At 45.0% G+C, this 26,949-nt stretch overlaps 1 protein-coding gene across 1 annotated transcript in view; it reads right to left on the bottom strand.

Annotated features, from left to right (window-relative positions):
* Positions 1-613: 613 nt before the first annotated feature.
* Positions 614-26,949, bottom strand: part of LOC308439306 (uncharacterized protein) — a 40,635-nt gene continuing 14,299 nt past the window's right edge. The window contains exons 6-10 of the mRNA XM_080941032.1: positions 25,903-26,791; positions 13,608-13,714; positions 8,074-8,723; positions 7,150-7,339; positions 614-1,739 (exon numbers count right to left, since the gene is read on the bottom strand). Of these exons, the coding sequence (XP_080797158.1) occupies positions 895-1,739; positions 7,150-7,339; positions 8,074-8,723; positions 13,608-13,714; positions 25,903-26,791 (2,681 nt within the window). The 3' untranslated portion in view covers positions 614-894. The remainder of the gene's footprint in view (positions 1,740-7,149; positions 7,340-8,073; positions 8,724-13,607; positions 13,715-25,902; positions 26,792-26,949) is intronic.

Raw genomic sequence — 26,949 nt, 5'->3', positions numbered from 1 at the left:
AGAATGTTTAATAACCGTGGCCCGTGATAGCGGTAGTGGGTAAGAAGCCTGCCACGGGGCCTCAAAGTCTGAGTTCGATCCCTGGGACTCACTTGCTAGATGGAAGGAGAATCTGCATCTTTAAAACTTTAAATTTTGGGCTGGAGAGATGGCTCAGAGGTTAAGAGCATTGACTGCTCTTCCCGAGGTCCTGAGTTCAATTCCCAGCAACCACATGGTGGCTCACAACCATCTGTAATGGGATCTAATGCCCTTCTTCTGGTGTGTCTGAAGACAGCTACAGTGTACGTATATATAATAAATAAATCTTTTTAAAAAATCTATTTCTACTTCAAATCTTATCTTTAACCCTTCATTCTCTGGAGACCAGTGATCCTCCTAGTTAAGACCAACTTTTCTACTTAGGATCTATTTCTTAAAAAAAAAAAAAAAACTTTAAATTTGGGGGATGGAAGAAAGTTGTCTTCTGGCCTTCACACAAGTGCTAGGACATATACACATTCATCCACTCACCCAATAAAATGTTAAAAAAAAAAGTCATTTATCACAATAATAGTCCTGAGGCGTTACATGATGCTACACATTTATTCGGAATCAGACTGGTCAAGGTGGCTCAATTCTTTACAGACTACAACTGTGGAGTACATGTTAAAACAGTTAAACAATTTTAATGTTTCTTCCTTAACTACACTGGACACACAGTACACTGGGGCCTGGAGTGTGAGCTCCTGGCTGCCCTGTAGACCTCCCTTCCGCTCTATCACTGTGGAGCTCTCCCTCCAAAGCACCCCTTGATGGCTAGAGCAAAGCCTACTATCAAACATCAAATGCATTACAGAGCTTCTTCCTAGCATTCACATTCTACCGTTCACAACAACAGCCGAGCACGGACAGTTACTGCCCTTCTCCCTCCCCGGTGTGGACCCGCTGATGCTTGGACAGATTGGACTTGCTACAGAAGGTTTTCCCACAGTGGTTACACCAATAGGGTTTTTCGCCAGTATGGATTCTGTGATGCTTATTAAAATTTGAACTATGGTTGAAGGCTTTGCCACACTCCTTACACTTATAGGGTTTCTCCCCAGTGTGCAGGCGTTGATGGGAACTGAGACCTGCGTGCTGACTAAAACTCTTCCCACACTCATTACACTGATAGGGCTTCTCCCCTGTGTGGATGCGGTAGTGTCGGATGAGGCTGCCCTTCCCACTGAAGGCTTTCCCACAGTCTTTACACTGATAGGGTGCCTCTTCTGTGTGCATCCTTTGATGTTTAAGGAGGTCTGAGCTCTGCCCAAAAGCTTTCCCACACTTACAGTCATAGGGCCGGTCCACCAGGTGTGTTCGGTAATGAAGGGTAAGGTTGGAGCTGTGGCTGAAAGCCTTCCCACACTTTGTGCACACATAAGGCTTCTCCCCAGTGTGTGTTCTCCGGTGTTTAGTGAGGTTTGAGCTATTGCTAAAGGCCTTCCCACACTCTGCACATATGTAACGCTTCTCTCCTGGGGCAGGCCTAGCAGAGGCTGGCTCTGCCCCTTTCCTGGAACCCGTGTCTTGAAGAGAGGCTTTTGCCCCTCTATCCTTTTCCAGGTTGTTGGCCCACTGCCTTTCTGACCTCGAGCCATACTTATTGGCAGTGATCATGGGGATGATGTTTCTTTTGAGTCCGTCTGCTTGAGACTCTTCTTCAGAACTTCTCTGCTCATCTGCCGAGTCCCCCTTCTGCAGATTCGATTTTAAACCTGGAAACAGGTGGGTTAAGTGTGTTAGTTGTTCTTGTTCTGAGGAAGCAGCTGTTGTGGGAAAGAGGAGCACTAGGTGAGGTAGATGGGTTTGTAAGGATGATGACGTGTGTGAATGGTTCTATTCACACACCATAAATAAAATACAACCATTGTCTCGTCTACTCTATGGTCTACATTCACATGAGACCCTACCTCAGGTTCAGCCCCTGACTATTTTACAATCCGTAGTCTCTAGAAAGACTGCTCGCACTCCGTCCTCCTGTGTGCTTGGAAGGTTTGAATTACCCTGGAGAATTCCGTCTGTGGCTTCACATTTGCTTCTGCAACACACTTGGAGCGACACTGTGAGGAATTTCTGGTCTGAAGGTTTCTCAGTCTTTCAGATAGAAGAAAGTCAGAGCAAGTTCTAGCAGGGTAAAACCAGCTCAGTGCCTCAGAGGACTGAGTCCCACCCAGCTCAGCTGGCCAACTCCCTGTGTACCCCATCCAGCTGGCTCTCTCCCCGTCCAGCATACCTTCTGGGGGGGCCTAAGCTTCTTTGAGACTTTAAGCAACACTATCACTGCCAACTCCTTTCTTAAAGAGCACTTAAACGCCTGTTTTCCAAACTGGGCACTAAAACTTTAGGGGTGCTCGCCGTTTATCCCAGCACTTGGGAGCCAGAGACAGGCAGACCTCTGTTGAGGCAGCCTAGTTTACATAGTTCCAGGCCAGGCAGAGACCAAACAAAAGACAAAAATCAATTCACAAATAAAACAGAATAAACAAAACAACCCCACAACAGCAAACAGCCTCGCTCTGGTGTTTCCAGCTCTGGTGATACTTCCTGGCTCTCCACTTCCTGCAGAGCTGACAAGTGACTATAAAAAGGGCAATGCATGGAAGGAGACAATTTACCCCATATTAATTTTTGCCTTTCAACTGGCATAATTTTACTCTTAAGTCTTGAATACTATTCCATGTGTGTATACATTTTCTTTATCCATTGATTTATATATACTTGGGAATAGTGCTGTAGTAAAGTTAGCCCAAGTCTGTGATGTACTGATTCACAATCCTCCGGACAGGAAGCAGGTATGGCTGTGCACACCCATAATCCCAGCACCTGAGAAGTGGAATCGGGACTGGGGTTCAAGGTCACCTCTTACAAAGCACTTGAGGCCAGTACTCTTAATTTAAAAACACCTTTTGTGTGTGGGGGGTGTGGGGGTTTGCCTACACATCTGGAGAGTGCTGTGTCACGCCTGGTGCTTGTGGAGGCCAGAGAGGGGCTCACCTGGACAGCTTTAAGCGGCCATGTAGGTATAGGAACTGAATGGTTTCTCTGCAAGAGCAGCAACGTCGTCTTTTCAGTTACAATTACCCTAGTCTGTGAAAAGACCTTTTATTTACATGTGTATCTCATTAATTACACTCATGTACCTGCCACACATATGTGGTGCCTGCCGAGGCCATCAGGTCTCCTTAAGTGGGAGTCACGGGCAGTTGTGAGCAGCTGAATGTAGTACTGGACTGAAGCTTTTGTCCTCTGTAAGAGCGGCAATGGTTTATCTACTGAGCCATCTCTCCACGAAGGAGGAAGGAGAAGCTACCATAGGTTAAAGGTCAAGAGAGCTTGGCCCCGAGGGCTGGCCAGTGTGAGTTAAGAGCGGCCCAGATGAGACATAGTAAGTAATGCCTCAGGGTTCTCCACTGGAAAGTGGATTCTAACAGCAAGGAGGGTAGCCAGCTGCCAACTCTTGTGCTGATAAAATTATTCTATCTTTTTTCTGGGAACTAAATGGTCAAAGGTGGGGTAGAAACCCCAGACTGGGATTAAAAATGTCTACATTACTCTAGCCCCTAGTTCCTATCTGCAAATGTGAAAAAAACACCTTGGGTTCAAAATCTATTGACAATGGTTCAAGGTGTGGTCAGTCAGGAATGCATGCCTGTCAGTGACTGTATTCTGTGGTGCTGGCAAGATCAGGGGTCTGAGTCGGGAGGTTGGCCATTCCAGCCTGAATCGAGTTTCCAAGGGTCAGAGGGAAGGAATCCAAAGGAGGGCGAAGGGCCAGAAGTGTCACAGAATAGAAGGGAAAAGAGCAGAGAACAGCCTGAGGCAGAAGACAGAGTATTCCAAAACCGGTGCTGTGGGGGAATGGTTTGGCCTGCAAGAGGGAGGGTTTCTTAGGGTTTCAGTGCTGTGAACAGACACCATGAGCAAGGCAAATCTTCAGAGGTTCAGTCCATCGTCATCATGGCAGTGTGAAGGCAGACATGGTGCTGGAAGAGCCACAAGTTCCATATCTTGATCAGCAGGCAACAGAAGGGAACTGTCTTCTGGAGACTGAGTCCACACTGGGCAGAGTTTAGGCACAGGAGACCTCAAAGCCCACTGACAGTGAAACACTTCCTCCAACAAGGCCACGCCCACTCTAACAAGGCCACGCCTTCCAACAGTGCCACTCCCTGTGCCAAGCATATCAACTATCACAATTCCACTCCCTGGTCCCCATAGGCTTCTAGCTATAACATAATGCAACATACATTTAGTCCAACCTCTAAAGTCCCCATAGTTTCGGCTCAACAATGTTTAAAAGTCCAAAGTTCAAAATCTTTCCTAAGACTCATGCAATCCTTTAATTGTAATCCCTTATAAAACCAAAATCATAAAGCAGATAGTATACTTCCAACATCACAGGATATACATCATTATTCTAAAATGTCATAATGAGAAAATACTGGGCCAAAAAGCAAGACCAAAAACCAGCTGGACCAACTGCAAACTCTGCATCTCCATGCCTGATGTCCAACTCTGTTCCATCTTTGTTGACTACAACACAATTCTTTCTCTTGGGCTGGCTCCACTTCCTCCATGTTAGCGTCTTTCCTTGGCAGCTATCCCAAGGCTCTGGCATCTCTCCCTCCCTCTCCCTCTCAAGATTTATTTTATGTATATGAGTACACTCTTCAGACACACCAGCAGAGGGCATCAGATCCCATTACAGACAGTTGTGAGCCATCACGTGGTTGCTAGGAACTGAACTCAGGACCTCTGGAAGAGCAGTAAGTGCTCTTAACTGCTGAGCCACCTCTCCAGCCCAGCGGCATCTCTTAACATCATGGAGTCTCCAGCTCTGCCCTCTGTAGCACTCTAGGCTCTGGCTGACTCCATTCCACTGCTGCTGTCCTTGGTTTAGTTTTTTTTTTTTTTTTTTTTTTTTTTACAGTTTAGTTTTCACGTTTCTCAGAGAATAAGATTTTGTTGCTTCTTGAATCAAATCCAGTTGGCTCACACCTTTGGATGCTGGGATTACAGGATGTGTGACACACTTGGCTGTGGGACGTGGGACGTGGGAGTGTTGTTTACTTTTATTTTTTGGATTTACTTATTTTATATGAATGCTTTGTCTGCATGCATGCATGTCTACCACATTTGTTAGTACCCAGAGTTAGAAGAACTAGACCAACCCAGACTTAGACTTAGAGATGGCAGTGAGCCGGCATCTATACCTCTATACACGGGCACTAGGAACCCATCTCAGGTCTTCTGCAAGAGTAACAAGTGCCCTTAACTGCCAACTCTCTCCAGCCCCCTATCATGCAGCTCTCCAAAAACTTTAGGCCAGGTGTGGTGGTACACGCGCTCAGCCCTGCACTCAGAAGGTAAAGGCAGGGAGCTCTCTCTGAGTTTGAGGCCAGTTTGGTTTATGTAGTGAGTTCTAGGTCAGCCAAGACCCCATAGTGGGACCCTACCCAAATGCACGAATGAACAAGTTAATTAATAAGTAGAAACAATTACTGTGTGTGTGCAGGTATTCCTAGAACTGTTCGTGGAGGTCAAAGGACAACTCCCAGGAGTCAGTTCTTTCCTTTCCTCAAGTAGGCTTCAGGGATGGAGCTCAGGTTCATCAGAGCAAGCATTTTAACTGCTGAGTCACCCTGCCAGTCCCTAAGATGTACATTTTTTAAACAATCATTTTGATTTATGTGCTTGTGTGTCTGAATTTGCATCACGTATGTGCAGGTGTCCCTGGAGACTGGAAGAGGTGTTGGAAGCGTAAGAACAATATTAAAGGCAGCAGTTAGCCACTCAAGGTGTGTGCTAGAAAGTAAACCAGAACCAGGGTCTTTTGTGAGAGCAACTACTGCTCCTAACTACTTCACATCTCCAGCCCTAAGAATAGCTTTTTGTTAGTTTTGTTCTTTTTGAGACAGGGTCTCTTTAGATACCGCTGGTTGTCTTGAAACACACTCTACAGACCGGCTAGCCTGCACAGAGATCACCCCTGCCTCTGCCTCCTGAGTGCAGGGACTAAAGGTGTACCACCATGTCTGACACAAGAATATACTTTAACAGGACTCAAAACTGTTTGTTCCAAGAGGGAATTTCAAGTGTCTGGGACATTGCAAGTAACTCAGGCGATTTCTCAGGTGCATGGCTCTGCTCATGAGCACACTTACTCATGAAAAATGCTAATAACAAGATTTGGAACAATGTGATGTATTTTCACCAGCATTTATTCCTTGCAGATATTTTTACTCCACGCAAATGAAGGTATAAGAACAGAAACTACCAGCATTCAATAAGGCTGTTATGTAAATCATGATTTGTGGAGATCTGAGCTAGGAAACAGCTAGTTATCCTAACATACATGACAAAGTTTCAAGAAACCCAGACTGGTCTTGAATTCTCCATGCAGCCAAGGCTGGCCCTGAATGTGAGTGCTGGGGTTACAGGTGTGTGACACAGCACATACGGTTTAAGTAGTACAGAGATGGAACCCAGGGCCTCCTGCACATACTCCAGCACTCTACAACACGGGCTGGATTTCCCTACCCTATCTTCTGACCTGTGTATGTCTGCAGAGGTTCAAAAGGGTGCTACCTTTTCCATACCCAGTCTGTTCTGCTCTGTATCCCAGAAAACTACCCTTGTGTGAGTCTGCCAATGGGTACACCAAAAGACATACGGGCAGGGACAGTGTAAAAATGAGGCATCTATTCCATTTTCTCTTTACCCAATGGCAAGACCTGGAGCAGGGCTCCTAGTATGTGACTCTTTCCTTCCCTACTAAGGATCAGCTCCTGTTTGGTTCTGACAATGACAGGTCTTCCTTCTTGGCCCTTCAGGCTCACAGGCAGCCAAACCTCGCCACTGTCATCCAGCTTCCTGCTACACTGGCTCACCCAACCCGTCCATGCTGTCAATCAGTCTCGCCCCTTTTAAAAACTGAGTTCACACTGCTTGACCCTCTGCAAGCGTGTTGTCTGGCCTAGTGCTGGGAACCTGTCCAAGGCAAGAGGGTTGTTTGGGAAAGCGAAGTGCGTGCCTTCTGCCTCGTCTACTCTACCAGTCACGTCAATCGAGACGTTACCTCTCACCTGGAGTTAGAGTTCTCTGGACGATGAGAGGGGTCCTTACCTTGGCGCTTTCTTGAATCCTGAGTGAAAACCTCCTCCTCACCAGTCTCTTGGATGTACAGGGGCCCCCAAAACTCATATTTGGGGCTTGCATCCACAGGTTGGGTCTCGGCACTGCTTAAGGACTCCATTGCAGTTCCTGAAGTTGACATTTTCTCCCAAGACTGCTTCTGTTCATTTGGAGATGAGACCTAGAGACAGTAGGAAATGGCTAGGTGTGTGCACAGCTCACTCAAGAATAAGAAAAATCTCAGGTGAGCCATAAACAACTTGTAGGAGTAGAAAAGAAAAACACCCATCCCACTTGGTCCCAAGGTTACTTCAGGATAAGTGCAAATAGGGAGAAACATGACCCAGCTCCCCAGAAACTTGTTGGGTTAATCTTGTTGGACAATGCTGAGTAAGTTTCTGCCTTCCATCCTACAGGAAAGTAAACAACTTAAACTAGCTTTCAGGAAATCCCTGAAACTGACCAGATTTACTAGGCCCCCCCTTCCTGTCAGAATAAGCAATGACAGGCAGGGTTCCTCTGAGACTAGGAACACAGCTGCAAAGGAAACACAGACCAGCTGAGCCGCCTGAAACAGGATACTCTCCAACCTGTAGGGCTGTGTGTATGCTACAGGCTGATCTGTGATCTGTCACAAATGCTGGGACAGGCTTTGGTGATGCAGCTGTCTGAGTCATTTCTTCTCCTGTAAGTAATCCTTCACTCATATTCCTGTTAAGTGACTCCAATAGAACTCCAATACAAGTTCAACTTTACCAAGTTGGACTTTGGTGCTATCTGTATGGTCTGCCATGGATTCCCTACCTGAGGTGAGCAGATATGTGTACTGTATCTCCCCAGGGAAAGCTTTGCACACAACAGAAGGACAAGCCCTGATTCCTGCCTAGGATGTTATGTTCCGGGTCTCCTGCCCACCTGCAGTCCCGGCTCATCCAGTTCTTGCTCCAGGTCTTCCAGGAGAGTGACAGCCTCCTCTGCACTCTCAGGGCAGTGCTGCTGGACCCAGGTCTGGAGCTCCCGGGGCAGGATGGTCAGGAACTGCTCCAGAACCAGTAGCTCTAGAATCTGCTCCTTGGTGTGGATCTCAGGCTGTAGCCACTCACAGCAGAGTACCCGAAGCTGGCTCAGCGCTTCTCGGGGCCCAGGAGTGTCATGGTACCCAAACTGCCTAAAGCGCTGACGGGATATCTCTAGGCTAGGGCGGCCCTTGTCCTTGTCTTCATCCTCTTCAGCTTTAATGGTCAAAGGTCCCAACTGCTCAAGGGTGTCATGGTACCCAAAGTGCTTAAAGCTCTTACGGGACAGCTCTATGCTAGGGCGGCTCTTCTCCTTGTCTTCATCCTCTTCAACTTTAATGGTTGAAGGGCCCATTGGCTCAAGAGTGTCATGGTTCCCAGACTGCCTGAAGCGCTTATGGGATAGCTCTGGGCTAGGGCAGCACTTGTCCTTCTCTTCATCCTCTTCAGCTTTAATGGGCGAAGGTCCCATAGACTCCTGAGGTGGCCTGGGGCCCAGAACTGTGGCCATGCCCACCACCTTGGTCATCACACAGAACCAGCAGGACTCTTAGGAGTAGACCTGGTGCTTTGGGTTTCTGGTTCTTAAAGTGTCACACTTCAAACCTACAAAACATAGTTGCCATAAAATTATCAAAAAATGAAAATATGCTTTCCTGGTCTTTATCAAGGGGCCACCAGACAACTACCATATAAAAAGTATTGTTCAGAGGTGGTAGGTTGGCTCAGTGGATCAAGTGTTTGCTGCTAGGCCTGGTTTGACCCTTGTGACCGACACAGTAGTATATGGAAAGAACCAACTTGTGCAAGCTGTCCTCTGACCACATGTGCAAAACACACACACACACACACACACACACACACACACACACACGAATGTCCCCCCTCACCCCCAGGCTCAGAGACTGTACTATTTGGAAGGATTAGAGGGGCATGGCCTTGGTGGTAGATATGTGTCACTAAGGTGAACTCTGGGATTTCAAAAGCCCTCACTAAGCCCAGTGTTGCTCTCTCTGCTCAGCTACTGCTGCAGTAACTGCCTGCACGCCACCAAGCTTCCTACCATGATAATGGACCTAACCTCTAGGACAGTAAGCCAGCCTTCAATTAAGTACTTTCTCTCTAAGAGTTGGCTTAGTCACGATGTTTCTTACAGCAATAGAAGAGACTAAGAAGGCAAGCATGGAAGTACCATAATGAAGCCTATTACTCTGTACTATTAAGACATACAATATTAGTGAAATAAATACTGTTTGACTGGGGATCCACCCCATATGCAGCCACTAAACCCACCCATTATTGCTGATGCCAAGTAGTGCTTCCTGGCAGGAACCTGATATGGATGCCCCCTCAGAGGCTCAGCCAGAAGAGGACACTTGCAGCTAACCATCGGATTGAACACGAGGAACCCAATGAAGGAGTAGAGAAAGGACTGAAGGAGCTGAAAGGGTCTGCAACCCCATGGGAAGAACAAAATTATCAACTATCCAAACCCACCACAGCTCCCAGAGACTAAAACACCAACCAATGAGTTCGCATGGAGAGACCCATGGCCCATGGTGCATATGCAGCAGAGGATAGCATTCTCTGGTATCAATGGGAGGAGAGGACTTTGGTCCAGTGTAGACTCATTTTCCCAGTGTAGGGGACGCTGAGGTGCTAAAAGAAGAGGGTGGTTGGGAGAGGGAGCATCTTCATGGAGGCAATGGGAGGGGGGATGAGATTGGGGAAAGGGATAACATCTGAAATGTAAATACAGAGAATATTGAATAAAAAAGGAAAACAATGTTGTTTGAAATCACTCTGGAGTCAGCTAAGCAGACCCTACGTTCACTTGACTGAAATGTGTCTATTTTCCCTAAAGTCTAAAGAGTGGTATAATGTCAAAGTTAGATCTTTGCTACAAACACGATTTCACATCTTACAACTCTAGGTATGTTAGCTTCTATGACTTCAGCAAGCTAATACTGTCTGAACATAAAACCAGTAGACTAGTCAAATGACTGTCAGCATGTTATAGACTGGAAATACCTTATTAAAAACAACGGAGTGTAAGAGCTGGGAAGATAGTTCAAAGGTAGAGTCTTTGCCTTGTGGATATAAAGCTTCCCGATCCACCCCTGGCACCAAGTAAAACAGATGAACAAATGCTTAAAAAACAGTAGTGGAAACCTTCTTAGGACGCACACTTTAAGAAGAACTTACTCGATTTCCTTTTCGGGTTTGTGTGCCTGTGTGTGCACACGAATGTGCAGGTGGGCCTGCCTGTGCATGCCGTGTGTGTGTGTGTGTGTGTGTGTGTGTGTGTAGGCCAGAGGTCAATGTCAGCAGTCTTCCTGACACTATTTATCTCATTGTTCTGAGACAGGGTCTCTCGCTGAACCTGGAGTACATGGGCCAGCTAGGCTGGCTGACTGGGTGAACCCAGGTATCTGCCAGTCTCTGCCCTCCCAGTGTTGCAATTTCAGGCACAGACATATCTGGGCCTTTTACCTGTAGGCTCAGGTACTCAACCTGTACAGAAAACACTTTACCAACTAAGTCATTTACCAAATCCCATATTCACACTTCTTTTAAGTGTCTTTAGCTGAAAATTAAAAAAAAAAAAATCTTGTGTTTGTGTGTGAGTGTGAGTTCATGTATTTGTAGAGGTCAGTGTGGGAAACCCTAGAGCTACAGGCATTTGTGAACTACCTAACATAGGTCCTGGGAACCAAATTTGGATTCTCTGCAAAGAGCAATACATATTCTTAAACACTAAATCATCTCTCCAGTTTCTTCCCTTTGTAATTAATTGTGTGTGCACGGGGTGCAGGGGGCTCGTACACCATAGTACGTACAGAGGTTAGAGTTCAAAGCTCTCAGTTCTCTCCTTCCACCTCGTGGGCTCCAGGGATCAAACTCAGGACAATATACTTGGGGATACCGCATATTTATGAGCTGACCCATCTTTTGTGGCCCTGCAGTTAGATTTTTTTTTTTTTTTTAAATTTATAAGAGTACACTGTCGTTCTCTTCAGACACACCAGAAGAGGGCATCAGATCCCATTACAGATGGTTGTGAGCCACCATGTGGTTGCTGGGAATTGAACTCAGGACCTCTGGAAGAGCAGGCAGTGCGTTTTAACAGAAGAGTGGGTGGGAGGACAAAAAGACAGGGTCTCACTGCATAGCCTTGGCTGGCCTGGAAGGCATGAGAGATTGGTCTACCTCTCCTCCTGATTGGTGGGATTAAAGCTGTGCTACCAAACCCAACTTTGTACATGCTCACAACTATTTAGTCCGACAACAGAAATATTGCTAAAACAAATTCAATCAAAATCAGTGATGCAAACTAAAAAAATGCTCAAAATTTTTCTTCTAAGTTTTGAACATTTGGCATCTCCTAGTTGATGCCGTAGAATACAGAAGAGTAACTTACTGAGCACCTGCCGCTTGACCGGATGTGTCCTGCTGCCCTAGAGAAGCATAGCCCTGCGTCGCGTAGCAGCCTCTTGCTCTTGGGAGTCTGCATAGATTCAGTAAGAGAATGTACCATGACTGCCACCCCCGCGCTCGGAGACAGGTCAAAGCCAGAACCTTACTACATGGTGAGATGCAACCTCTAAAACAAACAAAATAAAACATAGAAAGGAGGGAGGGAGAACAGGATGGGAGATAGGCTATGAAGTAGGAAGAAGGAAAAGCTTCCACATGACTGACAGGTTGTGGGGTTTGGTTTTTTTGCTTTTGTTTTTGGCAAGATTAAAAAAAAAAAATCTGGTAATAAAGTATCTTGGCATCCTACTCCCTCCCCAAAACGAAAACCAGTAATTTCACATTTGGTAATGCTGGGCTTGCCATCTGAAGATTCCCTCCAGGTCTAGGTTTCTAAAAAAAAAATTTCTTAAATAGTTATAAAATCAAAAAGTATATGGATAAAAAAACAGGACTAATTTAACACTTTCATAGAAAAAAAAGTACCCTAAAGCAGGGTGTCGCATGCATGCCTTAATCCCAGCACATGGGAGGTAGAGGTAGGGAGAATCTCTAATTTAGAAGCCAGCCTAGTCTATGAAAGAGTTTCAGGACAGCCAGGGCTACACAGAGAAACCCTGTCTTGAACAAAGCCATCTAAAGGTTTAACTCAGCTGTCAAGATGGCTCAGTGGATAACAAATGCAACCTGCTGCCAGGTTTGATCCTGGTGCCCAAATAATAGAAGGGAAGCAAGCACTCAACCGTGCCAATTGTCCTGTGACTGACATACACACACACACCACACACACAGAGTAAAAAATAAAAACCTAACTCTCAAATTCCAGCAGCAGAAGCATATGATCTAATAATTAGGACGGGCTTTTTGTCACTCACCAACTTTTCTCTCCTTTATGCGAATTCTGCATACGTTTATAAGCCCTTTCCCCTAATAGCTTAATCAGCCTCAAATTCATTCTGTGAAAGATGAGGTATAAATAAATCAAACTATCGTAGATTGTAGCAAATGAACAGCATTGACTACGTAATGGTAGATAATGCCCTTAAGACACTCTGTACTTGGCAACTCCAAGTTGAAGTCGTGGTGGCCCACACCTGTAAATATGGCACTGAAGAGAACAGAGACAGGAGGATCACCAATTATACACCGGCCTAGGCTACACAGTTAAGACCCTGTCTCAAACCGAGCAAACTAATTTTCAAAAAGCTCCTAGACAGGCCAGTAATTTTGAGGTGCATAACTGCTGGGCAGATCTAATAGCTGAGAAATTCTCAGAGTGAACCAAATTCTGCATCATTTCAATAGCCCTGAACTCGAGTTCTCTTTAGAAGCCTTCCAGCACTTGAAAAACAACTTTCGTGGTGTTGATTTCGTTGTTGCTCACAGTTATTTTAAGTGTCCACTTTTAACACAGATTTCCAACTAAATAAATCAATCACCTTTCTGTCCTATACTCGTTTTACAAACGATAGTCCAAAAAAATCTTTCCAGACTTGAGCAGATCCTTGTCCTGTGCACACAAAGCCCAACGGGACTAATTCCCCGCCTGGATTGGACATTACCCAAGATTAATGAGATTCGGGTTTTCACAGGAGGTTTCTACCATTGGGCTTCTTCTTCACAATTAGTGCTGAGTTTAGATCTCGAGGCGAGAGCTCGGGAAGAAAGAAGGCATTTCCCCTTCGGGTAACAGACAATAACAGAGAGACCAGAAAAGCGATTCCGGAAGCAAAAGAAACAGGGTTTTGTTCCAGAGAGCCCTCCGGGTGGAAAAGGCTTTCCTTAGAGCGGCGCCTACAACGGCTGGGCGGGGCGCGCCTCCTTAGACAATCTCCCAGAACCACCACGCAGGAATTCCCTGCACCAGAACCACAGCGGCTAAACCCGTCCACCCTCTCTAAACCTTTCGGCCAACGCTCCCCGACCGCTAGGCTAACCTGGGACTCGCAGGCTCACCGTGACTCAGAACCGCTTTGGAGTCTGGAATGCTCACAGCGCCTGAACGATAGCACAACCGGAAGTACGTCAGAGCCCCGCCCCGCGGGAGGGGCGCAGCCGCCCCTCTAGGAATCCAAGAGTTCTCGGTATCCTGATTCACCAGAGACTGGGACTGTCCTAGTTGTGATCTGTTTCCCACCCCATTCCTTTCTTATTCTCGTTCTCTTTTCTCCCTCCCTGTGTTCCCCCCTATCTTTTCTTTTTTTTTTAGGGGTGGTGGTGGTTTTTGGAGGGTTGCGTAGCCTGTCCTGAAACTCATTCAATATACCCGGCTGGGCTTGAACTCAGGGATTCACCTGCCTCTGCCTCTCTTGTGCTGGGATTAAAGGCATGAACCACTGCCTGGCTCCCTTTTTGTTTTTGAGACAAACATGTAATTGTATAGCCCTGGCTGGTCTGGAACTCTTTATGTATACCAGGCTGGCCTTGAACTCTATAAATAAGACTCTGTTAAAAAACCTTAAAACCAGGGCTAGATTAATAGCTCAGTGGTTACTAGCACTGGTTGTTCTAACGGAGGTCTTGAGTTCAATTCCCAGCAACCAAAAGGTGGCTCACAACCATCTGCAATGGGACCCGATGCCCTCTTTTGGTGTGTCTGAAGACAGAGCACTTACATACATAAAGTAAAACTAAAAACGAAAGCCGACAAAACAAAATGAGGTATGACAAGTTGTTCATTCATATGTTAAATCATGTAATTTTATGATGACCCATTCTTCTTTCTCCCATTAGTATAACCATGACCATATAACAAGAAAGGAAACAAGGAAAAATTGGCTACTGTGACATCGACTCACTGTAATTTAGCACATGCATTTCCTTTATTTCCTTTTCAGAAATAGTCCGATGTCCAATGAGTCCACTGGACAAGTACATTCTCAGGAATGTGCACTATAGGGCTGGAGAGATGGCTCAGTGGTTAAGCATACTGGTTGCTCTTCCAGAGGTCCTGAGTTCAAATCCCAGCAACCATGTGGTGGCTCACAACCATCTGTAACAGGATCCTATGCCCTCTTCTGGTATGTCTGAAGACAGTGACAGTGTACTTATATATTAAATAAATCTTTTTAAAAAATACTTTTAAAAAAGAATGTGCACTGTATCAGGTATGTATTATGACACAAAAGTTTACAAATGGCAAAAACACAATTTGGGGGCTAGGCAGATGGCTCAGTAGGCAAAATGCTTGACAACTATATGAGTTACTTTTCTAGTGATGTGATAAAACACCACAACCAATGTAATTTACAGAAGGAAGAGTTTGTTTGGGTTCCAGGGGGTAAGAGTCCATTATGGTTGGGGGTGGGGGCGCCAGCCAGGCTAGAACTGTAAACTGACAGCTCGACAGAGCACACTGCAAATGGCAAGTCTTCTACAACACCTCGTAAATCTCCCTAAGCATTGCCGCTTAACAAGGACCAAGTATTTAAATGCCTGTATTCGTCAGGGTTCTCTAGAGTCACAGAACTTATGGGTGGTCTCTATATAGTAAGGAATTTGTTGGTGACTTAACTGTAGTCCAACTCCCCAACAATGGTCTGCAGCAGCTGTGAATGAAAGTCCAAGGATCTAGCATTTTCTCAGTCCCATAAGGCAAACAGAAGAAGAGAGGAAAGCCTTACTCCTTTCAATGTCCTTATGCAGGTCTCCAACAGAAGGTGTGTCCCAGATTAAAGGTGTGTACCACCACACCTGGACCTGGGACTTGCTTTGTCCAGATGACCTTGAGCTCAGAGATCTCCTTGCCTTAGTGTCCTGGGATTCACAGCCACTATGCCTCAAGATCAGAATCACAGCTGAGCCTCCCAATTCTGAACTGTGGTTCGTTCCAGATATAGTCAAGCTGACAACCAGGAATAGCCACTACCATGCCCAAGATTATGGGATACATGTCGTTCAAACTACCACTAAACAAGCCTGACCCCGAGTTCATCTATTCAGAACCCACCTGAGAGCCAGATGAAGTCACAAACATCTCTGTAATCCCGGCACGCCTACGGATACTAGAGGGATGAGGTAGAGTCAGGAGACTCAGTAATTTCTTGTCAGGTAGCCTGATGTATGCAGTGGGAAATTTAAGAAGAGATGCTGTCTCTATGGAAGGTGAGGACCGGTATCTGTCCTTGTGCCTCCACACTTGGAGTATGGCATGTGTTAGTATTTATATGCACACACACAAACACACGTGCATGCACACATGAATGCCATGAACTTGCTCTCTTGCATGGGGGGGGGTGCGGTGGGGCAGTAGAGAGAGAGAGAGAGAGATCTTAGCAGGCTTGTAAACGAATCATTACAGATGCGGTCAGTGATAAGGAAGAAGAGCCAAACGTGGCTGAAGGACGTGTTGTCGTGGGTATCCACAGGCTGACCTCTCACAACATGCTCTTAATCTTGCTACAGTGACATTTCACTTCTGTTCCCTCGGCCAGGGACTTACTGGTTATATTAGCTGCTTATCTTGTTGCTGTGTCAAAATACCTGACAAAAACAGCTTAAAGAAGAAAGGGGGCTGGAGAGATGGCTCAGTGGTTAGGAGCACTGACTGCTCTTCTAGAGGTCCTGAGTTCAAATCCCAGTAACCTCATGGTGGCTCACAACCATCTGTAATGGGATCTGGTGCCCTCTTCTGGCCTGCAGATATATATGCAAGTCTAGTGTATACATAACAAATAAATCACAAAAAAAGAAGGAAGGAAGGAAGGATATTTTTTGTTTTTGTTGTTTGTTCAAGAGTTTCTGTTTTGTTTTTCAAGACAGGGTTGGGCTTGGAGAGATGGCTCAGTGGTTAGGAGCACTGACTGCTCTTCCAGAGGTCCTGAGTTCAAATCCCAGCAACCACATGGTGGCTCACAACCATCTGTAATGGGATCGGATGCCCTCTTCTGGTGTGTCTGAAGACAGCTACAGTGTACTTATATATAATAAATAAATATTTCTTAGAAAAATTTTTTAAAAGACAGGGTTTCTCCATGTACCCCTGGCTGCCCTCGAACTCACAGAGATCCATCTGCCTCTGCTTTCCCAGTGCTGAGATCAAGGCATACACCAAAACCACCCGGCTAGAAGGGTTTTAATGTCATATTTGAGGTTGTGGTCACACTAAATTCACAGTTGGGAGACAGAGAGATGAATGCTGGTGCTTGGCTCATTTTCTCCTTCTTTTCCAGCCCCCAAAAAATAACTGCACACATTCAGAGTGGATAGTCCCATTTTGATTAATCTAATCTAGATAATCCCTCATGGAGAGGTTTGTTTCAGAGTAACTTTAAACCGCATGAAATTAAGTCATAATTGATTATCACACTAATCAAGAAGAGAGTTCCTTAGTTGTAAAAGTGTTCTTTAAATTAAGCAAAAATGGGCTTTTCTATATGTTTAATTAACTATTCCTAGTCTATTTATGTCATGAAAGGCATAGTTTATGTTGTTTTGAGATGGGGTCTTGACATGTAATATGTGCTGGTTGTCTTGAGCTTGTTAACCTCCTGCCTTAGTTTTAGGAATCCTGGGATTTCATGATTACAACCTCACTGATAAAGGGCTGTGGCTATGGCTTAGTGGGTAGAAGCACTTGCTACAGAAGTGTGAGGACCACAGTGTGACTCCCCAGCAGCCGTATAAAGTCATACAGGAGTCTGCAACCAGGCTGAGTGAAGGACTATCTCAAGGGAATAAGGTAGGGAGCTGCAGAGCAGGACACCTAATGCTGGTCTGGTCTCAGAGTGCACATACTAGCACAAACCACACTCACGATCACATTTGTAACATTAAAATTGCCCTAAAAATCCCCTACAGCACTCCATGGTCATGTCAGGAAATTGCCTCTCAACCTTGTGGTATAAAGTGTAACATGTGGACTGGAGAGAGGGGTTTAGCAGGCAGACACAACCAAACCTGATGATCCCTTGAACCCATTTCCTAGAAGAGAACCAATGTTGGCAAATTGTTCTCTCCTCTGAACTACACATGTTCTGTGACACACACACACACACACACAACGTTTGGGGGCTTAGACTCCTTTCTGTGACTTGACTGTCCCACTGTTCTCTATATCACTCTGTTCTTTATTATCTTCAGAGATTATTTGATTCAACAAAGAAGATGATTTCCTTCCCTGTGTCACAGAAATCCAGATGGGGAGAACCCAGCAATGTTTCCTGACTCCTGCATTTCCTGACTCCATTCGTTTTTTTACTGAGGTGAGTTCTCTCCTCTTCCTTTCCTTCTTCCTCTTGCCCCTTCTTCTGCTTTTCCTTCCAACCAGCCATTCCCACTCTCTCCAGGCTCTCAGAACATAGTCTAGACTGCCTTCAAACTCACAGCACTGCTCAGCCTCTCAGTGCATGGGTTGTCCGTCACACCCAACGGTGTTCTCACCGGCTGTGAAGCAGCCTCTTATCTCACACCTGAGATTCAAACAGAAACACCCATTTCATATAACTGGCTTTTTAAAGAAACCAAAATTCTCACTATAGACCCCTGTCCTCTGGAAGAGCAGCCAATACCAACTGAGCCATCTCTGGTCCTTATTTTCATAAGCAAGTCAGTATTCTCTTGAGTGCTGTGAGCCATTCTAAGAGAGAGAAGAGAGGCTGTAGAAACCACCGATGAACAGCTGGCTAGAAATGCAGGTGGAAACTGAAGCCTCCTGCCTGGCATTTGAGGCAAAGACAGTTTTGTGAGACTCAGCCTGTGGGAGTCTACACTATCTTCAGCCAGTGTCAGAATCCACTGGCTTGCAGGATATTGTCATAGGTATCCAGAGAACCATGGAACCACCAACCAACCAACCAACCACCAAACCCGACATCTGGTTTCAGAAGTGTCCTAAGTAGAAAGTCCCTCTTTTGAGTCTGAGATGGTTTCACTGTCTGGTCTAGAACCTGCTCTGTAGACCAGGCTGGGAGGCCACTGGATCCCTTGAAGCTGCAATTTCAAGCAGTTGTGAACCTCCATGTTGGCGCTGTGAACTGAAATCCAGTCCTCTCTAAAGGCAGAGAGTGCTCTGCACTTCTGAGCCACTTTTCCAGTCCTTTCATATATATTTGCAGAGCTGAAGTTATAAGGGAGTTGTCTACACTGGTCCTCTGAAAGGGCAAGCACTTTTCATAACGAGCCACCTCTCCTTTTACACACAGTAATCAGAGTGGAAGTTTCACTTTTTAAACTCTGGGCCTGTACCCAACACCTGCATTTGGATAAGTGTTCATATACATTTGTGCTTGCTGATGCCAGGAGCCTTGGGCATCAGTTCTCAAAAGCTGTCCACTTTTTGTCTTTTCATTTCTGACACTGGCTCTCTATCTTGGCTGGAACTAAGCAAGTAAGCCAAGCTGGCTAGCCAGTAAGTCCTAAGAATCTTCCTTTGTCTACCTTCCCACCCTACCCTTCTTTGCTTCAGCTCTGGTATTCAAATCAGGTCCGTCCCCCCCCCCCCCCCCCCCGTGCATGATAAGCACCTGACTGAGCTATCTGCCCAGCCCTGAAAAACTACCTTAACGTAAAAACCAATCACCAGTATTACCTGCTGGAAATGGCAACTTATTCTTTTACCAAAATCCAGAAGGCAACAGAATATTTAAGGATATTTGCTAACTCTAGTTATTTTAGTTATTTCTAACTTTGCTACTTGAACATCTCAATGGATCTTAGGTGCACGTATGCTCTTCTTCCTCTTCTCCCTCCAGGATCTCACATAGCCCAGGCTGGCCTCAAACTCACCATATAGCCAAGGATGACCTTGAATTCCTGATGCTCTTGCCTCTACTGCTGCAGCGCTCAGATTACAGGTGTGCGCCACCATGACTAGTTTAGATGGGACTGGGGATAGAACTCTGGATTAAGGCAAGCACTCTACCAACTGCACTACCTGCTCAGCCTTCCATTTCTTTTTTGAAACCTTAGATTTCAACAACGCTTCAACTTATTTTCAGAGTTCTCTAGCTTTAAGGAAAATGAAGAAGGAAGAAGGAGGAGGAGGAGGAGAAGAAGAAAAGAAGAAGAAAAAGAAGAAGAAGAAGAAGAAGAAGAAGAAGAAGAAGAAGAAGAAGAAGAAGAAGAAGAAGAAGAAAAGGAGAAGGAGGAGGAGGAAGAAGAGGAAGAAGGAAGAAGAAGAAAAAGGAGGAGGAGGAGGAAGAAGGAGGAGGAAGAAGAAGAAGGAAGAAGAAAAAGAAGGAGGAGGAGGAGGAGGAGAAGAAAACACACTAAAAAACTCACTTTTTCTCCTGAACCCATTTAGTAAAAGGAACCTTTGTAGAAAAATGAATGAGGATTTAAGACAAATTCCATTTAAAAATTATTTATTGAACATCTACTAAGCATCTGGATTCTTCAGAGGCTGGTCAAATCAAAGATCCACTTTTTTAACAGCAATGATTGTAATCCTGCTGGCATACAGAGTTTCTTCTTTGGGTCTAATTTATTCTAATCTATGCTGGGAATGGTCGAAACAGGATGGTTCCTCTAGCCTATGAACAAAAAGACAGTGCCTGAGTTAACTCCATAAATTTAGGCTTATCATTGTTAACCTGGTTGTAATAATCTTTAACTGAAAGTTTATAAAAAAATACACTCAACTTAAAATTTTGCTTGCACAACCAAACCACCCTAACCCTTAACACTGGTATTCTTAGGACAAGATTTTTTATTTAATCACAATCTTCCTCCTGTGAGGAAGTAAGAACTGTTTTTGGGGGGGAAGGGGGAAGGGTATAACATTTGAAATGTAAATACATTAAGTATCCAATAAAAGCAACCCTTTTTTTGGGCAGGGGCAGTGCTAGAGATTGTACCCAAGGGACTCCCTCCTGAGCCACACCATAGCCCACCTGCTAGCAGGGTATTCTAGCAAATGCTCGATTGCTTAGGCACACCCCGAACCCCTCACCAGGGAGTTCTAGGCCAGAGCTGTACCACTCCCGGGGCCACTCACATTCATGGGGTACTCTATGTAAATGCTTTCAGCTGAGCCATGCCCCTCACTGAGGGATTCTGGGTAAGTCTCACATGCCCAATCCAGCGAGGGCAGCCTGGAAACTTTAAGTGGTTACCAATTAAGACGGAGAGGAAGGTTGAGCAAGCACCTGCCCATCCCCCAACCAACCTTCACTGGCCTCAGCACTTTCTTAGCAGATCATGAGGCTGCTAGAATTTACTTGGCCATTCTCTTGTAACTCATCTGGATACTACAGGATAAAAGAGACCCAGTGTGACTAGGTGTCCTTTTGTGGACCAAAAGGACTTAGCTGCAATGTCAAACTGGAATGAAATCCAAGTTTTGGTCCAGCCTCGTCCGATCCTTCACAAACCTTATGAGTGCTTGTGAATGGAGACCATTTTAAGGATCAATTAATTTGGCTAATGATCAAGTAATTTGAGTCAGTTAAGTAAGCTGAGTCAGTTTTTGTAAGGGGGTGTTCACAACCTCCCAGATTAAACAAAAACAAAAAATTCTTAATTTCACAGAAGACTGTGACATTTTTTCATTTGGAACCACAGCTTAGAGCTGAGCGACCTTCACTCTCTTCATTTGCTGTTTAGAATAATTATAGAAAAACATGGGACTGGGGGTACCAACTAGGAAACAGAACCAGAGAACAGAAAGCTACTAGGACATTAGCATTATGGGTTATTAAAATGATTTCCCAAATTTAATGTTTGACCTGCAGTATTGGTGATGGCTTACCTTACCTATAACTTCAAGTTTGTTTTACAAAGTTTTAAGACAGGTATTTTCAGACATAAAAAAAAAATGTGAATAGCAAAATAAGTAACTTCTTTAACTTACAGTAGTGTTTCCATACTAAGAGCAAAGCCTAGGTCTATGTTAGGAAAACTTTTCCAACAATGCTCATCGTCTCCAGTAGTAGTTGAAATAAAAATTTACTCTGACTTCTATGAAGTGACCTCTTTATATCACTTAAGTTTGCCTCTCTGGTTCTGTATTTCATACAGTTCACAGGCCTTCGTTTCCCTAATGGGAAATACCTGCACATTTCCATTTCTTTGGAGAAAGGCTGGCTGTGAAGTCGTGATGTTTCAGTCTCTTAAATGCTGGGATTAAAGGAATGTACCACCAAGCCTGGCTCCCTTACTGATATACTCATAGGTATGTGGGGTTCTGTTTATCAGTTTTGTTTTTGATAGGATCTCTTGCAGTTCAGGCTGGTCTCAAACTTGCTATGTCACAGAGGATGATCCCAAACTCCTGTCCTCTTGCCTCTACTACCCAAGTGTTGGGATCACAGGCATCTGTCGCCACATCCTTTTGACACAGTTCTGGGAGGGAACCACACCCCTGGTCCTTCTTCATAGACTTCTGAGCGTTGCTCATAGTGGCACACAGAAAATGGCTCTCGTGGCAAGTTTGCTGTCTCGAGTGTCTCAGCACTGTCACTCAGAGACAGAATTAGTCCCCCATGAGGACGGCAAGATGGGCCTGATTGAGTTCCCTTCTGATAAACAGATCAGCACTGCCGACTGGAGATAAAGTTGGCAATTCTAAGATAAAACCTTAAATCAACAAATATTCACAGCGAGGAACCTTCAAACACTGTCTCTTAACTGTAAATGTACCAGAGATTGGGAGCAAAGATAGGACCTTGCAGTAAAGCAAAACGCAAATCTTGCGAAGCTTTGCAAACTCTGAGATAGCTCCCATTACCTGCAAGACCTACTTGTGTTTCCTGGAAAGCAGCCCTTCCTGTGGACGAGTCTGTTTGTCTAAACATAGAGGACTTATGAGTGGGAAAATCCTCTGTGATTATACATTTCTCCCAAATATGTTAACAATGGAGAAGACCCCCAGCCCACCCATTTCCTTGGATCGACAGAGTCCAGGCAGCTTGGAAGGGGTTTGTACAGTTGTTCCACTTTAGTGTTCTAAAATCTTTTCACATACTTTTTTTCAATTCAACAAGCACCAACCTAAGAGGTTTCCTCCCCACCACTAGTTAGTTCTGAGATTTAATCATAACTACAGTTTCTTAATTACTCCAAAACTCCACTTTCTCCCCCCTCCCTGCTGATGGGTCCTGTTCAATGGATTGAACACATTTACAAGGAAAATAAAGAATGACAGGAGGGGTGAGGTACCAAAACACATTGACGTTATGGCCTTACAAAACCCATTAAGGTGCTCGACGTCTGCATTTGAGAGAAGTGCGTCTTTACTGTTCCCTCAGCATTCCCCATACTTGGGCTCTCCTGTGAAGTAAAGACTGAGCTCTCCTGGCAGTTTCCGGAACTCACTGCATGACTGAGACGGACCGAGTGAATTTCCTGTTCAAAGCAATGACTACTATGAAGTTGGCCTAACATAAAGAGTTTATTTACAGTGTAACTTTTGCCAGACGTCACACTCAGACTAGGTCCCATTCTGTAGTCAATTTTCTGATGTATGTAAGGCATGGGCTGCCCCACATAGTCGACATGTCAGTTTCTCTACACACATTTGACAATCTCACGTTTATGCCTTTGATATCAAGTGCTTCACATATAAAGTTATCGCACACATACATCCTCAGCCTTGCCTGCCAGGCTGAAGTAGAAAGTTCCTAACCTGAAGAATCTGACTTTTGTCATAAAGTCTTAAAGTCCCATGATGTCACTTGGCAGGGTGATGGTTTCCTAGTAAGCATTTAGGCTGTTAACTAGCCTGAGCACTAATGACAGATGTCACCACGTTTGACCGTGACACACTGACACTGCTGAGCATCTAAGAAATGTGGATAACCACCTATAGTCTGCTTTCTAAGTAAAATAGATCTTCAGATGGCTGCCTCCAGGATTGCATCTGTGGAAGATTTGAAGCCATCCCAGGGACTATCTAATAGAAAGATGTCCCCCAAAAAAATGGGAACCAAATGAGGGATAGGAGCACAGTTCTGTCTTAATTTAAGAACAATTTAAGACTAATGGCTGAAGTACGTCAGCATGTGGTTAATTAATTGTCTGTGTATAAGCAGCCAACAGGGAAATGACCAAAGTTCTTTGGAGATCAGAGCCAGTGGGGATGGGCTCCTGGACCCTGTACCTTATTTCAGCTGCCTGCTTTTTTTAAAAATTTTTTTGTAGGCCAGAGCTCTCACACAAAAATCCACCATCGCTATGACTCAGTTCTTCAGGAAGAACCTTAAAGCACCTCTCTACCTCCACCTCACTCCAGAAAGTGAGTCAGATGCAATCTTCAGAGCAGCACCGAACAGACAGCTTAGATGCCACCAGAGATGTATGACGGGTCTAAGAAATAAAGTCATACGGGGACCAGTGATTGCTTGTAGGATTCTAGTTTGACCTGGAGCAGAGGCCACAGGTGCCAACCTGATGTCAGAGACCTGCTGCTTTTGTGTCTGACTTTTGCTGCTGGTCAGCTGGTGCAAGATGATTCTAGTTATTTCTTAAGGGGAAATCTCAAACCATGTATGGGGTATCCATATCAACAGTCTTCAAGTATGTCTTTAGCTTATGTCTAGGGTTCTGTCGGGCGGTCCACACTATCTCAATGCTTTCTTGAATAAGGCTGTCTGTCCGTTCAAGCCCCCAACACCTTTATAGTGTATGATAGATACTTGGGGTCTCCTGTATGTGTTATGTCTCCATCAAGAACTTCTGGGGCGCCACCTGCAGAGATGACAGGAAAGACTAAAGCCCCCTAACCTCACTTCCTCACTTCAGTGCTTTGTGAGGAAACAGAACAGACACTGTGTGCTATTGAATAAATGACGCAACCGACCACACACCAGTGTGGTGAGAGCTTCTTACAGCAACAGACGCCCTCAGTCACTACTAGTGACGACAGACAGTGCTACACGTTTCTGGTGAAGTGTGGGGGAAAAACGCTCCCTTTCCATTTCCCTTTCTCTGAGAAATAAACAAAACAAACAAATTAAAAAGAACGCCCTCTCCCAAATCAAAGAACAGCAACAAAAACCTATCGCATCTTTTGAACAGCATTAGCTAAGTTTTGAACAACTCAGCAAGTGCTTAAAGCACCACTACACAGCAGCTGACTGAGAAGAACGCTGGCCAAGGACAAGAGCCGTGCTGCGGAATGATGTCACACAAACAAAAACTTTACAGTTAGTGTTCAGAGTTTTCTTCTGTAAGTGGATGACAAGAATCATTTCTGACATTCTGTGGTATTTACTTACTGATCCATGTTTGCCGAGTCTTTGCAGGTTAGCTAATCAAGCTTTTGTTTATATTTGGGACAAAAATAGCATTGACCCTAGAGTATGTTATAGCATGGCCTACCGGTCTGAAGGTACCATATTCAGGTACCCACAGGATTCACAGACTCTATGACAAATCTGGCAGTCCTGTTAGAAGTCCTGTAAGGAGTGCTTTGTGTGTGTGTGTGGTACTACGTCCAGTGCTGTGCTGTCAGGAACATAACGATAATTCTTGACAACTGAAGCATCTTTTTTTGGGGGGGGATGGTGATTGATAGAAGCTTCCAACATTGAATGATGAAGGATTAAAAGATGGCATATGATCAAGTGCTAATTTGTGGAGAGTGCTTTTAGGAGTGCCAGAGTGCTTTAGGGATGTTGGAGAGGAAGAGAAGCATCTTGAATTGTTGGTATTTCTGTAGGACTGATCTCGCTGATGAGGGCAGGGCTATCCTTATTTGTTACAGTCCTTGGAACTACAAACTGGTGTATATGCCCTCTTTCAGAAAGAGATAGAAATCTTTGGTTTGATTCTGACTAGCACAGTCCTAGATTTCTATAGCTTTGGCAGGCTACCAGTGATCAGATATACAACCTTCTAGATATATAACTTGCTAGAGCAGCATGTTCCAATGTAATTTCTGTATTAACTATCTCTCTTCATTGAGAAATACAGGTTGTCCAAGTAGGGCTTGTTTGCAGCAAGTGGCTTCTTTACTTCAGTTTAATATTCACAGAGCTAATCTTGACTCATCAACTACATGGTGTGGTTGCTGGGAAGCAAACCTTAAAGGTATACCCACTACTAGAAAGTTTGACATTTTACTCTATGTGCTTTCGTCTTGGGTGGAAGAATATCCACACAGCGAGCTTTCCCTTGCAAGGACTGTAGGAATAACATGCCTTAGACCACTTGAAGGCAGGACACCGTTGATGTACCTCTTAGGGATCCTGAAGTGTGACTCCTCAAACAACTGATGGTGCTATTACTTTTCCCTCGATGATGGGCACGTAGGTCTGACCTAATTCCAGAAACAAAAGAGGGGAAATGGCTTGATGACATGCTCCTGCTTTACACACAAGTTTTCAGGAAGGCTCCAAAGGCATCCAGAGAGGCTGGGCTGTACTCTGATGCACGCTCTCTGGCATGGATTCTATGGTGCAGTGTGAGGGTCGAGCTCCGGGTGAAGGCCTTGCCACACTTAGTGCACTTGTAGGGCTTCTCTCGGGTGTGAATTCTCCGATGCAAAATAAGGTATGAGTTTCGGTTGAAAGCTTTTCCACATTCGCTACATTCATAGGGCTTTTCCCCTGTATGGATTCTCTGGTGCTTTGTGAGGTCTGAGCTCTGGCTGAAGGCTTTGCCACACTCGTTACATTCGTAGGGCTTCTCTCCAGAGTGGATGCGCTGGTGCAGGATGAGATTCGAGCTATGACTGAAGGCTTTGCCACACTCGTTACATTCGTGAGGTTTCTCTCCCGTGTGGATGCGCTGGTGTAGGACAAGGTTTGAGTTGAGGCTGAAGGCTTTGCCACACTCGTTACATTCGTAGGGCTTCTCTCCCGTGTGGATGATTTTATGGCGGATAAGGCTTGAGCTTCTTGTGAAACATTTCCCACATTCATCACATCTATGCGTCTTTGCTCCTGATGGAACCTCCTCCGGGGTATTATTAAAGTTTGCACTCAGGCTGAAGCTTCTTCCCAAACCTTTGCCCTTCTCCCTTGGGCCCCTCTCTCCTGTGGTGGGCTTCTTTTCCTTGGCTGTAGGTGGCCCAGGTTCCTTCTTCTCTTTGCTAGTTTTCTCTTCAGGATTTTTCTGTTGCCTTTCAACCACTTTGCCCTGCTGTTCCCGTTTCTCTCCAAATTCTTTCTGGAATCTTCCTGCTTTCTCCCCATGTGAGGTGGAATTTTCTTTGACTTCAGCCTTTGAGGTTGACTCATTCCCGTTCCTGCTCTCAGAACCTGACATGATAAATAGAAAATACAAATTGCATCATTTTCTTCTGAATGCAGATGTTCACACAGTGACATTTCCTATGAAGCTTTTATATACCGGGGAGAATGCCTTCATAGTATTAAAGACAGAAGTAGAAAAGGGGAGAAATTTAACAACACTGGGA

This window comes from Micromys minutus (assembly GCF_963924665.1).
Source record: "Micromys minutus genome assembly, chromosome: 29".
Lineage (NCBI taxonomy): Eukaryota > Metazoa > Chordata > Mammalia > Rodentia > Muridae > Micromys > Micromys minutus.
Note: the sequence above shows the minus strand (reverse complement) of the source record. Positions and strands in the feature narration are given on the sequence as shown.